The 16,798-nt window shown below is 41.2% G+C and overlaps 2 protein-coding genes across 9 annotated transcripts in view; both read right to left on the bottom strand.

Annotated features, from left to right (window-relative positions):
- DCUN1D4 (defective in cullin neddylation 1 domain containing 4) overlaps window positions 1-6,352 on the bottom strand; it is a 42,042-nt gene extending 35,690 nt beyond the window's left edge. For 2 of the 6 annotated variants that reach the window (XM_032109249.1, XM_032109248.1), the window contains exon 1: window positions 6,192-6,299. In XM_032109249.1, coding sequence (XP_031965140.1) covers window positions 6,192-6,216 — 25 coding nt within the window. In that variant the 5' untranslated portion in view covers window positions 6,217-6,299. The other 4 variants (XM_032109251.1, XM_032109252.1, XM_032109250.1 and 1 more) reach the window with 4 other exon arrangements.
- A 3,444-nt stretch (window positions 6,353-9,796) lies between these two features.
- The window catches only part of CWH43 (cell wall biogenesis 43 C-terminal homolog), a 30,468-nt gene continuing 23,466 nt past the window's right edge, over window positions 9,797-16,798 (bottom strand). For all 3 annotated transcript variants that reach the window (XM_032109267.1, XM_032109268.1, XM_032109269.1), the window contains 2 exons: window positions 15,919-16,074; window positions 9,797-14,421 (listed from right to left, as the gene is read on the bottom strand). In XM_032109267.1, coding sequence (XP_031965158.1) covers window positions 14,334-14,421; window positions 15,919-16,074 — 244 coding nt within the window. In that variant the 3' untranslated portion in view covers window positions 9,797-14,333. The remainder of the gene's footprint in view (window positions 14,422-15,918; window positions 16,075-16,798) is intronic.

Below are 16,798 nucleotides of genomic sequence, written 5' to 3'. Positions count from 1 at the left end.
CACAGGTTACCCAAAGAAGCTGTGGATGTCCCAAGCTTCAAGTGTGAGGCTGGATGGGGCTCTGAGCAACCTGGTCTTGGTGGAAGGTATCTGTAGCTGTGGCAGGGGGACTGGAACTTGATTATCTTTCAGGTCCCTTTCCATTCAAGCCATTCTAAGATTCTGATGTACCACACAGTTTATTGATCTCATATCAGAAGAAGGAAACCTGCTTGCTTTGTAAATACTGAAAGATGATGTGCGGAATGTTTGCTACGACTTTAAGGGGTGTACCTCAAACAAGCATACATATTTTGTTGATTAAATTATTTTTCATGTAGAGGTTAGCTGATCTTCAGTGAGGAGTGAAGCAATGAAAATTCCAAATGGTATTAAATACTTTGCAGTAATTCAGAATGTAATGGCAAAAAAAAAAAAAAAAATCTGAGTAAAATAATTGCAAATCCAGAACCCAGAACAGAGAGAAATGACAGAGCCAACCTAGTTTCATGGAATTTAAACCTTGTCTGCAGTCTGTCACTAACACAATGTTAAGTGTTAAAGGCTGGGTTAGTCAATTAGTCACAATCATATACCATTTAAAAGTAAAAAGAAAACAGTTTAAAAATAACTTTTAGAATATTATAGATTAAGGTTTAAACTATGGACCTGAGAGTTACAGAGAGGTAAGAAAACAAGAGCTAGCTGAGCTTGCTTCCATAACAAACTAGAGAAAAAACATTCTACAACCTCTCATAAATGCACACATGAAATACAATAAAGAAAACCAAAGAACTCAATGTATCTTAAATATAAGCAAAGTATACAGGTAAACTGAACTCATATACTTTACTTTGCTATCTGAAATGAAAAAACTTTAAAGGTCAAGTCCCAATTTTTTAGAAGGAGCAATGTGCTGCCAAACTACTTAAATGAAACCACAAATGAATGCCAAAAAAAAAAAAAAAGTACCTGCCTGAATAAAACCTTTAACTTAGTTCCTGCTGTCAAAATTTAAAGCTTGGACAAAACACAGCTACAGGCTGCAGTACAATCTATTAAAAACCTAGTAAAAAATTAACAATAGTAGTAAACAAGACCAGCAGCTGACTCCAAGTTTCCTTTAAAAGCTTCTAATTTTTCTAAGCAAATACAAAATCTATAAAAAAACTCACTTTAACTGTATGTCTAAATGCAGTTATCCTTGATAGATATGCCATATAAATTCTATAGATACAATATTAAAATTTAAATATAGAAATAGCAGGAGTAATAACATAGTAGTAATTCCTATTACTGCTAAGATATACCTGTGAACTTCTCAGAAAAAAGTAACAGAAAACACACATCAGGCAAACTCATACCTAAAAATTAAAATAGAATGTTTAGGCTTTTATTTAATTGTTTTCCTTGCTTTCAACTAAGAGAACTAGAAAAAACTTGTAGTAGTACTGGCCATAATAGTTCAAAGTTCTATTGCCTTAGTTTGCTTTAAATAAATTTTACCTATTCAAAAAAGAATCATTTAATCTTCTATAAAATATACCATTTTACGTTCTGTAGTCTACTTACAGAATTATCCTAACAGCAATACAACTTATATTGATTAATGATGAATTGATTAATGAACTTAGAAGTTCAGATCTGAAACCTACACATTTGGTGAAAGCCCTCAACACTTACATTCAGGAAGCAGAATTTTTATATTCATTACTGAATACAGAAGGCAAAAGAAAAATGTACATCAGTCTTATTTACAAAAAAACATCACAATACACCTGAAGACTGAGAATCCCAAACTGCAGCACAAAGAAGCTAGGAGCTGACTCTGCATTCCTGTCAAAGAATCTATTTCCAATGTGTCTGTAGCTGTATCCCTGCAGGCAGTGACACCCTACACCAGGGCCAGCCCGCAGAAGAAACCTTTCTCCCAGTCCATAATGTGACAACAAGCCTTGGGTAAAGGGAGGCAGAGAACAGGCTTGAAAAGCAGGGTCTCCCTTAATCTGGTGTGGTCAAATAAAGGGCATGATTCAGAAAGTAAGGAAAACAGAAGTGAATTCCAGCTTGGAAAGTAAGGACATGCAATTAGATGGGATGATCCAACCTATCTTGAGCAGCATCAGGACCTAGCCATTAAAGCTAAAGACATGATACTGCAGAATGTTTCTCCTGCCTGCGTACACCCAGAGCTGCACCGAGCTCAGAGCTACTTCTGACAGCAGCGGTATCCAAAACCCACAGTTGCAAATTTGTGTACATTTTCCAAACACAACCACCTAAAATGTTCTGAAGCAAAACACAGACTGACTTAAGCTAGTAAATAGAAAAACTCTACAGAAAACCCAAACCCAAGCAACAAAATGTGGTAGGAATTACTACGTGCACTATAAAACACTTACCATTTAAAGGTAAACATCACATTCAACTCACAACATTTGGTATTACCACTCAGAATGACTTACTGCAACAAAGTATTTTAAGATCACTGCATGCTACATAGATAGGAAAATGCATAATTCTTTTCCCCCCCCATAGGAACAAATCTTTATTCTACCTAGCTGTTTTTAGAGTACTCTAACCTGAAGGCTTGTTTACAAAAAGAGCTACTGCAGTTTTAAAGTTCACTGAGAATTTTAGAGCAATTTAAGCAGTGCAAAATTTGTGTAACTGCTACTTTAGTTTGAATACATTTCCATTTACCTTAAATTGATTGAACAAATAAGAGCTAGGCTAATTCTCCTATACTAACATATAGGATAAAATACTCTGCACAACTGGCTCATGGCAGGATTTGGGTTTGCTTTGGAGGCTTTTGGTTGGGTGTTTTGTGCTATATAGCAAAGACTTAACACTAAGTGGGTTTCTGGTGCAAAACATCTGCTTCTGTTGATGAAAAGTGTTCATCCAGTCTAACACTTATTCCACCATCAGATTAATTCAAATTCAAACAAGTGTCAGTGAGCTAGTTTTGCATCATTGGCTGCCATGACCTGAATGTTGTTTGCAAGCATTAGTCTTAACTTCATGCCAGGTGTCATCTGGCATCCTACAAAGGGCATAAAGCTAATACAAACTTCGTATCTTGTGCTCTAGCTAATTCAGCAGAAATGCAACCCTGCCAAGCACACACTGCTAGGGTATCCAGCACCATGCAGATCTGGTATGCACCACAATGGAGCTGCAACAGCCTAGGAACAGCTATGCCAGTCAAAAGCATTACTGTCCCAGCTGCTTGCATCTTCATCCCTGCCAAAATTTACTGACTCCATAGCTCTGCCAGCAGCACAGGCCATGGTAACATTCCCTAACCCACTTCAGGCAAGAAATCAACCCCGTCAGTTTAGATAACTTAAGTAAGTGGCAATAGCTAACCCAGGTACATTTGACTTGAGTGGATTAGAAAGTGCTCCTACAAACCACTTTACCAGCAGAGCAAGGGAAGCAGTAATCTACAGCTAATGAGCAGTAACGAGCAGCTGCAGCAGACCGAGTCCCACAGTCTGTGCAGCCACACACCTGCATCAAGTGTGTCACTTCAGTCAGTTCCCCAGGACAAGCTAAAGCCTTGCACAATTTTACATATATATATACACCCCCCACTGAACGAACTGGTAGTTGTTTATATCTCTTTATGAGCCAAAAATAAAAATTCTGTTTAACCTCAGACCATGATTTTACATAAAACAACTTAATTGGACCATATGACAAAAATGTTGGCACATTTAAATTAAGGGTTCTGCTTCAAGCCCCTGTTAGTAGTTTTACTTATTGTAGAAGAAATAACCATACTATTAAATGTTCTAATATTTAAATTGGATACAAGAGTTGAACACTTTCACAGGATGCACTGTACTTCCTAGTGCTATGTTTTTTGGCAAGCACAAGACAGACAAATTAAGCAAGTTATCTTCTTCTGCTTGAAGACACAAACAAAACTAGGAAATAATGCTTTGAAAAAGCCCAAAGTCTGGCTGTCAATACCTGCAAAGAAAGTGGGGGAGGAAGGGAATTAAAGAAAACACAAGATTAATAATTCACTAAGAGTTAGCACAAAAAGTACTCAGACAAAAATAGACTTAAATGAAGTGCTGCAATTACACAAATAAGAGCTCACCCTGATACAACAAAATGAAGAGAAACAGTAAAAAAAAAACCTCTTTACTTGCCTAATTCAATTTATTGCATGGTCTTGTACAGAGAAGGCTTTTCCAATTATACAGGAGCTGCAACAAACTTTTAAGCAAACATCTTCAAAAGAAAAAAGGAAAGTTGATTTCCTCATATAATATGAAAGGTGTGTATTCAGAAAGTAAAACTGAGACTGAGAAAAAATGTATTAATAGAGTTCATATCATAAGAACAGATAAGTATCTAAGAAGGATCAAAAAGGTGGCTCAAAATAAACATTCAGTCAAAAGACTATCATAAGCCAGCTTTTGTATGTGCAAAACTATGCTGTGAACACTTCTTGTTTCAAGCATTTAGATCAATGAAAAAAACCCAACCACTATGAAGCTACAGATAATTTAGCTAATTTATGAAAACATATCTATTTAAATTACACATATACAAGCCCCCCCCAAAAAAAAAACAAAAACAAAGTGAGGTGTAAGATTTGATCACTCCAAGGCACATTTTTAATGAAAAGCCAGTAATAGCTGAAGGCTGAGGAAGAGTACTCTTCCTACTTTCTGCAGACAAGTTAAAATTTTTAAAAATTAAAAGTCATTATGTAATCTAAACATCCTACATGAGGGAGCTCTGAAATATTTGTAACTAACTCACGTGTATAATGAGGACCTGCATTTTTTTGCACGGGCACATGACAAAAGACACTGAACAGAAAGCATTTTCTAGAATAATTACCCTGCCATTTCTAATATGAGGCAATTATTTGTGCTTTAATGGCAGCCTGCACCACCGACACATAATGATCCCTAAATATAAAGGTAAAATAAACCAGAACCACTAAAGAAATGATACAACCTTATGAGTTAGAGCCTTTACCAGGCTGCCCCTGTCCAACATCTCATTTTGAGAGACACGGAAGGATTCAAGAAAATCCAGGCATTATGCAGCATTTCTTTCCACCATTGCTTTAGGGACTTTGTCCAAAAGTCAGAGCATCATTCATTAACGCATGATCAAAGCTTCAATTTTCATTATCTTTCCCACAAGCAAGTCCTACTGTAATAAAGCATCTCAGAGCTGCAACTCCTGCCACAGCGAGAACACGTTCCTGGTAGATTTCACAGGGAGGTCGTTATGGCAGGACAGCTTTGTGCTCAGGATGACAGCCTGGTCCTCCAGCGGACGCAGACGGTGCCTGTCCCTGAACCCCGGCCACCCCACGGCCACGCAGATGCGTGACCCTCCTACGCCAAGCAAGCCGCCTACAGCAAGCGGTCCCTGCTGCTCGGAACGCACAGCGGGAAACTCTGTTGCGGAGATAAAGCCCGCGCTACGCTCCTCCAAAACAGGCGGCGCGAAACCCCCGTGCTCCCCAGGGCGGGCGGGCACGGCGGGTCAGGCCGGGGGTCCGCGGGGCGGGGGCAGCACGCCGCGCCGCCGCAGGGCCCGCTGGGAGTTGTAGTCCGCTACGCCGCCTCCCGCCGCCCCATTGCGTGGGGCCGCCGCCGAAGGGACTCCACCTCCCACCATGCGCCGCGGCTCCGCTCCCTAGCACACGCAGCCCGGTTCTCCCGCACCGGCCCGACGGAACCCGCTTAATTCACCCCCGCCCGTCTTTCCCCCACACACCCAGCCCCGCAGCCCGCGCCCGCCCTCCCTTAACAGCAGCCCCAGCCTTCTCGCAGTCGTCCACGAGGGCCGGCCGCAGCCTCACCCGCTCACCAGCCGGGTCGGGCAAACTGCGTCACGCCCTCCGAGCGCCCCCGGCCCTCTCCGGTGCGGCTGCCCCCGCCCGCTCCCGCCCCCGCATGGGCCGCCCCCGCCCCCTGGGGGAGCGCGCCGAGGGCCACGGGGCTCCCGCTGTCCCCGCGGGGACCCCACCGGCAGGCACGCACACACCGCCCCGCTCCGCGCCCGTCCCGCACCCGCGGGCCTGAACCCTTCCCCGGCATCGAGAGTCCCGGTGGCACGTTCGGCCGAGCCTCACAGGTCAGCGGCAAGAGAAGCCGCCCCCAGCCGGACAGTTCTTACGGCCGGGCAGCGGCGCGGGCGGCGGGCCCGGCCCCGGCGCTACTCACTGACAGCGGCGGCATCCGAGTGCATTTTCGTGCAGCGCTGCACACGCTGCCGGCCCGGCCCGGCTCCTGCCCTGCTCCCAATCCAGAGCCCGGGCACGGATCCCTCCGCCCCGCCCACTGCCCGGGTCCATTGGTCCGAGCTGCTGCGGGAGGCGGTGAGTGCCGCCCTCTTACTGGGTGAGGCTCCTGCCACTCTACGCCCGCCTGCCCCGCACCACCTCCCCGGCCTCCCATTGGGCAAAAGGCTGAGCCGACCACGCCCCTCTCCCCTCTGATTGGACTCTGGCGCTGCCAGTTTTTCCCGGCCTTTAAAGCGCGTGCAAGGAGCGCCACTTTGTGTCACCCACTGCACTGATTGGCTATGGGGCCAAGGGCCGCGCCCATGCTCTGATGCGATTGGGTGAGCGAAGAAGGGGGCGTGACCTCTGCGGTTGCCCCGCCCCTCAGGGGCCGCGGGCGGGCGGGCAGTGCCGCGGGGCGGGGGGGGAGCCGGACTGCGGCACTTCCCTGTTGCTCCGTGATCCCCACGCGGTTTTGCCAAATCACCGGCCAGTCTGGAACGATTTCCTTATTTCTTCCATCTCCCTCTTCCAGAGGAGAACAAATGGCAGGCTGCCAACGCCAGCCGAACGCACACAAGTGTCAGGTCAATGTTCCAGCAGCGGCAGGATGGGCGGTGGGGAAACCTGGGGCCAAGAGTGCTCCTTGCCGGCCGATGACAGCGGCTCATACCCCTAGGTATTGTTCCCGATCCTAGAAATCTAGTGCGTGGAGCACTTCCCTCTCCTTGCACAAAGAGGTCTCCATCCCCGAGCCGGAGGAGGAAGACACCTTGCAGGTCATTGCTGCTTAGCATGCGAGCTCAGCATCCCGTGTCGTTTCAGGGATAAATGCCGTCCCTGGCACCACTCGGTGCTGAAACACAGATGAGAAGAGACTGCTAGAGCAGCGTCTGTGTGCAGTGGAGGATTATAATGACAGAACTGAGTACTGAAAAAAACCCTTCTGCTAAGAGGTTAAGTTAAAATAAAGTCAAGGACTATGAAACTGAAGTAGGGCCAGATAATTGTCCTCTTTGGAGTAATGCATTAACATACAGTCCTGAATTAACTGATCACAGGCCTGCTTGTGTTTCTTTGGGGTTTTTTGTAAGCTGTGCCTTAGCTTTGCATCTCAGTGAACCAGTCAGAATGTGCAAGTGCAGATGATTTATTTTGCTGAGCTACATCTTATGTTTTCAACTGCTTGTTTTACAGAGAAGAGGATGGAGTCCACAAGAAAATGAATCCGCTTTTCAAAAGTCATGTACTAAAAACCATGTCAGAGCAAAGAAAGATCACATTATTTGAAATTCTTATTTACTCACTATGTCGTTGAAATTATTTCTATAGAACTTCCTGCCTTTATCTCAGGATATTTCCTATTTTCACCATCTTTTCTTTAGCTCAGTTGGTTGGTGTTAATAACACTAAGGTTGGTGTTCAGTCCCCGTATGAACCATTTACTTAAGAGCTGGATTTGGTGATCCTTGTGGGTCCCTTCCAATTCAGAATATTCTGTGATTCTGTGAAACCTTTGCAAAAAAATAGTAATTGTAAAGCAACGCAAACTAGGTTTCACTTCTTGGGTAGTTCTATAACATCCCACATGCCAGACATTCATATCAGCATGTGTCATCCCAAGTTCTTTACCCAATAGGGGCACCATTGAGTTGCAGTTCATCTGATCTAATTCTGGTTTAAGAGGAACTATCCCTTTAGGGGTGTCTGTTTGTTCACTTGACCATAAAAGCATGCAGGCTGCTAGTTCAGAATAAAAACGTATTCAAAAAGAAAAATTCTTCCATGCCTTACAAAGTTGTAAATTTATACAGATGTAAGGAAATACGGCACAGAAAAACCATTTTTGGTTCTATCTGAAGACAGAAAGGTTTGCACTTCCCTCCATTTATATTAGTCTAAAATGAAAGATACTACTTGGCCTTAAAAATATTTCCTTAGACTACAGCTTCTGTAACTACTTCCACTCTAAACTGTAAAGCAAATAAGCTTGCCAAGCAAAACTTTAATGTATTTTTGAATGCACAAATATAATCCCTGACCCTTAAAAACTAGATCTGCAAAGAAATCCATAGAGAAACATAAAAGAGACTTTGTTTTCTGCTTCTGCCTGTTAAACAGGGGATTCATGCATCAGCCAGAAAAGGCCTGCCCCATGAGAACAAGGCACATTAAAACATGCACCTTCATTCCAACCTCAGGAAGTTATAAATAATCCCATTTGTTACCACTAGCTGTAAACCACTATGTAACAGATGTTACAAAATCAGGTCTGTATTTTCTTTCTGAAGCCTGGGTTTACAAAATGCAGAAATGCTTCATTTTACATACAGCAGACCAGTGAGGTCATGGCTGATCAACCATTGTATTGGGTCGCTTGGCAAGGTTCTGATAGCAGGACTACAGGAGTGGCTTCTGTGAGAAACTTCCCCTATGTCTGACAGAGCCAAGGCCAGACAGCTCCAAGGCAGACAAATCAGTGATGGGGGTAATGCCACTGTGGTAACATATTTAAGAAGGAAAAAAACATTAATGCACAGATGTAATCGTGGCCAGAGAAGAGAAGAGTGAGAATACGTGAGAGAAACAGCTCTGCAGACACCAAGGTCAGTAAAGGAAGGGGGGGGAGGTGTCCAGGTGGCAGAACTGAGATTCCCCTGCAGTCTGTGGTGAAGCCCATGGAGCTCCACAGGGTTGCAGCGATCCACCTACACAGCCTGTGGAGGACCCCACATTGCAGCAGGTGGATGCCCAAAAGAAAGGCATGGCCCCGTGGGAAGCCCACACTGGAGCACGGTCCTGATAGCTAGCACTTGCGACCCTGTGGGAGATCCATGCTGGAGCAGCCTGTTCCTAAAGAACTGAACCCCATGGAAAAGTGGCCCACACTGGAGCCGTTTGTGAAGAACTGTAACTCATGGGAAGGACTCAGGTTGGAGAAGTTTATGTAGGACTGTTTCCCAAGGGAGAGACCCCACACTGGAGCAGTTGAAGGACTCCTCTCCCTGAGGAGGAAGCAGCAGCAGAAACCACACATGATGAACTGACCATAAGCCCCATTCCCCATCTCCCTGAGCCACTGGGTGGGAGGAGGTAGAAAACTGGGAATAAAGTTAAGCCCAGAAAGGAGGGAGGGGCAGGGGAAAGGTGCTCCTAAGATCTGTTTTACTTCTTATTGTCCTGCTCTGATTTTGATGGGCAATAAATTCAACTAATTTCCCCAAGTCAGTCTGTTTTGCCCATGACACTAACTGATGAGTGATCTCTCCCTGTTCTTATCTCAACCCACAAGCCTTTCATTATATTTTCTCTCTCCTTTCCAGTTGCACAGGGGAGTGATAGAGAGGCTTTGGTGGGCACCTGGCACTATGGGGACAGAGACAGCTTAAGCAGGTCCATCGTGAGTGTCTTAATACTAACCCTCCTGGCATCCTTTCTTTTGTGCCAGAGCAACCACCTGGACAGCTAAATAGCAAGGTAGGTCAAAGAGCAAGACTGTCCTCAGTGCTCCCAAAAAGCAAAAAATTCCAAAACAAAACAAACCCCTCAACACTTCTTTTAGTTTTATTTGTTTGTTTATTTTCCCAGCCAGCTGAATATCCAGATCTGGCTTACTACACATAGGTGTAAGTGCTCCCATCAATGCACAGGAGAGGAATAACAAACTATGAAGTGGAGAGTGGTAGTAAATGCATCTGCCAGTTTACACACTGTTAAATCAAACTTGAAACTGCAGACTTTTTTTCTTTTTTCTGAAGAAAGACTGCCATTGTTTGCTTTTTTTTATGTTTGCATTGCTTTTTTAAATTGATAGCTAAAATGGCAACCACATAAAAAACCTCATATTGTAGACTGTGAAAAATACTGGATAACATGAGAAAGAGGAGCCATCTTACAGGAATTGTATCTTCTTCACTATCAGAAACCATGCAGATGCATCTTTGAGAAAGAATTTCCAAAAGGAAACTCTTCCCCTCTATATCCAAAAGATATCAGATTCCAGATTGCTAAAGCCATTGTATCTCTTGAATACCTTCATTCATCTTGCTTTGCTTCGAAACAAGTTTGAAAGTTAATTTTAGGCACCAGAATCACAAGTCATGATGTGTTTTACAAGTCAGAAGGGGAAGAGAATTGTATTGAAAAAAAAAACATTACCACAGAAGAATTTGCTGAACATTAAGAAAGCAGATAACGCAGCAACAAAGCACAGTACAGCACAGGGTATTGTAAGAAAATAAACTGCCTACAAGAAGCCCAGCAAACACAGTTCTAAATCATTTGCAGATTTGAAGAGGTAACTGATACCCAAGTCAACACAGCTTTTTGTAATGCTTCTGAAAAGATTTTTTGCCCTCAGAGTTACAATGAGGCACCTAACACCTAATAACCTGTGAGTTATTCCTGCTTGGTATCAGCAAACTGTACTAATTAGGGATAAAAGAGGACCTCAAGTGGCAGAAAGCAGTAGCTGCAGATTTTACGAACTGCTTCAAAGCACTATTCATTAAACAGTTCAGCTCGTTTTAATCTCCCTGTCCCATGGACCCATACTATGTTCCCTGTTGAAATGAAAAGGTCTATTCTCTAACACTTACTCCATGGCCATATTACTTTGGCCCCAAAGATCCTTTTGTAACACCCTGCAAACAAATGTCATTTTACATATATGAGAAAAAACATGTTTCAGGGCTGTTGATAGCTGATACTTAAATTCTTACATTCAATTTATAGGGTTTTTTTCAGCTTCAGTTTAAAAGTTTAAATTCTCTTCATTCATCATGAGACAACTCTAAGCAGCCAAGCTTGAGAGCAGCTCAGAATTTCTTCCTGAACCCTGGAGGTGCATCAAAACAGCCAGCACCTCTCTCTGGGGGCACAAAGCTCCCTCACTGTCAGTAGAGGACTGTGAATATTCTCAGTGTTCCGTTTCAGTGAGACAGGTGGGAACTGGTTATCTGCACACTTAAGCTGCCAACAACTTGTTTCAATAACATCAACTCTGGTTCAAAACCAAAGGGTGTGTCCAACTTTTGCTCAGCTCGTAGCTGCAACACTGTTTTTAGCAATGGGAAATAACAATTCAGGTCTTCCTTAGCCCAAGAGGTTTGAACAGCAGCCCCCAGGTTTTGGAGTGCTCTGTGACAACACTGGAGTCACTGCTCCTGAAGCTAAGTTTACAATACACATAGAAATGCCTGAGTCAAGGCAGGAATATATATGTAAGAGGAGACTGAGTCCCCACCCTGCTGAAGAATCCAGTACAATTACTCTCAGAAGTTGCTCTCATACATGTTACCTAGAGTTCTTTTTTATTCCAAGATAGGCACTGGCAGACTCCTGATGTACTGCTGTCTCTTCCTGTACATTCCTACAAACTTCAACTGACCTGCACAAAATGTCAGAGGATGAGATTTGGAGTACAACAGAATACATATCATTTAGAAGTCAGATATATGTAATCTAGACCTTTTACAACCAGCAAAAGTTCAAAACTTTAGTAAATAATGCTTATTTTATACATTCTTTCTTTGCAAGCCATCTTGGAATGCATGAAGGTATCCACAAACTTCTTCTTTCATAATATACTTTCTTATGAAAGCTGAGATGTAGAGAGTATGATTAGAAAACTAAAAGATTAGTCACACACGCAGCAGGACCTGTTCTAGCACATTTCTGTCATAGTTTGAAACAGTGATTGTGACTTAGATATATAACGCACAGTTTTCTAAGTCAGTGAGATACAAGAGATTAGATCAGTGTATAGATGTAAAGACAAATAAAGTTTAGTTTTAGCTTCCCGATTCTAACCACAGTAGTAGAAGTATAAACACAGTTTGTGGTCATGATTTTCTTAATCATTCTGATAAAATAATGCAAATGTCAACAAATATTAGCTACGAATTATATACATTAAACTACACAAATTACTCAGAAGAAGAGAATATTCAAACTTTAGATTTTGTCACTGTCCACATGAACCTTTCTAATGGGGTGAACATGTCTAAATCAAAGGTATGCTCAGAGACTTTGAAGATTACATACAGATATTATTTATAATCTGATCTGTTATACAAGTCATGCTGTCTGACTTCCTGAAAAATACCTTCATCCTATTTTTCAATTGTTAAAAAATTAGGAGTTTTCAAGCTTTTTGTATTTATACGTATCATTTCTTGCATTTCACATTAATAAACTGCTCACATTACAAGGTATTTGCAAAGTCAGCCTGTGGAGAATGTTAAGTAATGTGGCAAGATAATTTTATGTGTTCTACAGACTATGAAAAGGCAAACCTGTGGCTGGATGTGCATCAGAGCTAGCATGAGGGCATGTTGAAAATAAATTAGGGTACTCAGAGCGCTGTGCAATGTTGGTGCCAGTGCCAGCTGCTTTTGCAAGTTGGGAGAAAGTAGAGACAAGGGCTACTGGTGTTTGCAGAAGAAAACTGCCAGAAGTGCAAGAAAATCACTTCTATCACTCCAAAACATAATTCATCCTGTCTTGCTGGACAGTCACACAGAGAACAAGTTCAGAGAGCTTGTAAAGACACCCACAGCACACATAGGTGAGAAATTAGTTCAACAATGGCTGGTTAATTGTCAGTTACATCTGAGATGATGAATATATAACCACTGAGACTTTTAAATGCCTTTCAGATATCCTCTGTCCACAAAGACCAGTGATCAGTTTCACCCTCAGAAACACAGCTCCACAAACAAGGGAGCAAAACGACAGGTGACCTGATAAAGTGACAAGTTTGGTGCTGGCAGCAATTACCTGACTCCATAGAACAAGAAACCCTGGGTAAAAACACATCCTGTATTTGCTTACATAGAGAAACAATAAAATTGAGTCTGCTCAAGCTGTTCTCAAACATATATGGTGAAGAATTAGAGGGAGAAAAAAATATCCACCCTCTTTCCTGTAACATATCCTATTACTTTCAGTTATGGTATGCTTAGATATTACTGGAAAGACACAAAGTACTAAATACCAACATCACAAACGTGGTTTCCAAACTGAGAGGGTCACTTACATTACCTAACATGTTTCTCACAAGCAGGAAACATCCTTTGGACAACAATGAAGATGTCCTCATTGTTTAAGGGAAGCTCTGCATGTATACAAAAGGATCAGGAGCTAAAAATAAAAGACGTTGCCAAGAGACCCCGAGATGGCACAACATTTTACATTGTCATGTGCATTACGTAATAGGGAATTCACTGCCTAGGTCAAAAAAGCAACACCTCTATTTAGTCCTACTGAAGTGTAATGATAGCAAAGGAACAAAGCTTTTTTTTTTTTCTTTTTTTTTTTTCTTCTTTACACTTCATTTTAAATAAAAGTTAGAACCAACTTTTCTCCCATTTCGGAAACCTTGTTATGCTGAGCATGATTGTTTTTAATTCTTCATCAGTGTGTTCATGTAGGTGCCTCACAACTGTAAGTATTCAGAGGTACTCCATTATTCCCTTTGTAAAAGCACTGAAGTGTCTAATGTCCAGTTAATGAAAGGAAGTCTACAAAAGTCACCTCTTTTTCTCCAGTATTATGAATATCAATTATCTGCAAATTGTTGTAAAACTCATTTAAGAATAAAATGTAAAATAGCAGCAGATGTAAATACTGTTTGAGTCGAAAATGCACACACTTCAACACATACTTACTGCGTATGTCCCAATTAAAAAATGTACTAGTTCCATTCCTATTTTGAAAAACCTGTGACCAAGCTTTTTATTGCAATAGCAGCAATAGCACTCTGAAATTTCATGATATATGATACCTACACAAAAGCTGAAGAAGTTGTTGCCAAAGCAAGTTCCCACCCTTGCTTGGCTGCATACAAAGCAGGTATCTGGCCAAGGTAGATACCAGTTTATCAAAATGCACGCATCTTCCCTCCCTCACAGTGATGGCAGCTCATTAAAGAAGAAAGTCACCAACTATTACATAGACATCCACAGTGTTGCGCAGCATGGGAGTTGCTCATCCTTAAACAAGGTAGTCTTCTTTGGCTGCCAAGTCAGTTTCCAGCAACAAACCTTTCTTGTTGGTCCCAATAATATTTTATTTTCTTGCTCTAATTTGTCCGTTTAAAATATTTAGGAGTGCTCATATGAAAGTGATGAATAGGCACATAATTATGTCCATCTTTATAAGATCCAAACCTAAGAAAAATATTCAACAAAGCAATACAATTACAACATTATTTAACCCATGCAATTAAATCATACAATTACTACCCTACTTCTGAATGTTCTAGGCAGTTTATTTCAGAAACAGGCCCCAACCCCACTTAAGTGTAAATCAGATTCTATGAACCCTCTCCTACTAAAGGTCTTTGAGTATAATGAGACAATTAATTATATTGGTTCCACTGATGCCATAGGCAGTCTGCAATTGGAACTCCTGCTGACAAAGCTGAGGGCTGCATTTATCTACTCCAATTCTAAGCTAAGTTTTTAGTCCTGATTTCAGTGGAGATGTAATTTAAACACCCATAGTATCAAAACAGTCAACCCTGTTACTAATATTGTACATCTCACTTTTGAAAATTATGGTAAAAATTGTAATTTTTCATTTTTAAATATGAAAGTTTTGACAACTGACTGTTATGGTAGACAGACTTGCAAAAGTAAAATGGAGTAATTATTCAAAATATCAGTGCAAAGTAATATTTAAGAGCAGTATCATTGTATTTCTAAAGAAGTAGAGTTAATCAGAAAAAGTTAAATCTCCTCCAGTAGGGTATACATTTTCTAATTATAGGGAGACAAAAGAAATTAGGACAAGATTCTGTACTAAAGTCAACTGAGAAAAATCTGAACGTGAATGCTAACTGTAGGCAAGTTCCATCATGTGGAAAAGTCTGAGCAAACTCCTGCTTAGACAGGAAGCCAGTGGCTGAGTGGTGCATAAAAAGTGAGTAAGCTCAACTGTTGGGTGTATATGAGAAAGCAACATATTCTGCATTATGCATGTCAGGAGTAGTAAACATGGCATTGCTGGAAATTATCCCTCTGTGGCAACATCTATCACTAACTTCATGACTCTTTCACTGATACTAATATCAGAATAAACACTTTTCTCCATATTTCTCTTCCTTATGCAATACCAGTGGTAAAATGACAGCAATTTAGAAATATATAACTCTTTTACATTAAACCTAGTCCTTTTCTTTTCCTTCTTGACACATGTAGCATACTGCCTCAGGCATTCTCTTGAATTTTTGCTCCAATTATATGGTAGGTTTTGAAATGCTTATGCAAAAAGTATTTAATGTATATATTGTAATTGGTATTCTAAATAACAGTATTTTAAGACCCCCAATCTCCAAAGTGCTGAGAACCATGGGAGATCTTTCATCATCTGTAAAATGAGTCACCACACCACTTGGCAAATATCCCTATCAAACAATCTCAGAAATTAATCGCCTGGGTGAAATGAGCATTACTAGCAATTTATGCTGTGACACAGCAGACTGATTTTCCCAAGGTACATGCCAAATCAATCCAAAAAATGGAATTACAAATCAGACTCCTACTCTTCTGCCCAATTGGGTACTGATCAGTGTCTCCCACTTTAGAAAAAGTCTTGTTCCTAGACTTCTCTTTTACAAGATGCCAGATACATCATCCCCTTCATTTCCTATGAGACACACTGACCTGGGATTGAAATGGATGTCCTCAGAAACTTGGCTGGGATCAGTGACAATTCTGTCATTGTCAACATAGCTATCCACATGATCTGGGATTCTAAATTTGGCCATCTGGACTTCTGAATCACTTAAACCAGCATGAGATATGCGGGCATAACCCAGCCTATCAAATATGAGAAGAGTTAGTTTGAAGAAATAACTCAAGGTAATTTCACCACATTCTTAATGAATAATGTATCTTTTTTTCCTAAGAGTTATGCTTTAACTTATCAACACAATTTTCCATTTCTGTGAATATCACCTTCAAAAAAATGAAAGTGCTCTATAAACAGGATCATAACACCATGTCACAAGTAAAAAAACTAAAAAACCGTAAGTGTTTGACAATAAAAATAAGTTTTACGTCTAAAACCTTTTTTTAAAAATTACAGCTTTAGAATATGAAAGCTGGTATAAGTTCACCAAATTTTCACTGAAAAGATTTCAATATTCAAGAAAGAAACTCAAGCATCAATTGAACGAATAATGAGAAAAATTCAAATTGCACATAGAGTTTAAGCTGGGCTTTTTTAGTTGCCTTTTTTTTCTTTTTTACTCAATACTGTTAAGACAGCTATCAAGTTACTCCTGTAAACACTGCAGAATTAGCATAGTTTATTCAGGATAAGCTGAATTTCATTCTGGTCCATCCATCACCAAGAGAATGATTTACAAGAAATTTGGTATTAAAAGATATGGAGTGCATAGGTCCTGTGCCTCAATATGGGTCTACACAGTTCAAGTTTCCACTAAATCCAGCATAAAGATTGGCTGGATTGGATCAGCATTTTGCTTCAAGAAACCGCAAGATCATAGCTCAAAATTTGTATCTTCTGTGTCACATACAA

This window comes from Corvus moneduloides, chromosome 5 (genome assembly GCF_009650955.1).
Source record: "Corvus moneduloides isolate bCorMon1 chromosome 5, bCorMon1.pri, whole genome shotgun sequence".
Classification (NCBI taxonomy): Eukaryota; Metazoa; Chordata; class Aves; order Passeriformes; family Corvidae; genus Corvus; species Corvus moneduloides.
Note: the sequence above shows the minus strand (reverse complement) of the source record. Positions and strands in the feature narration are given on the sequence as shown.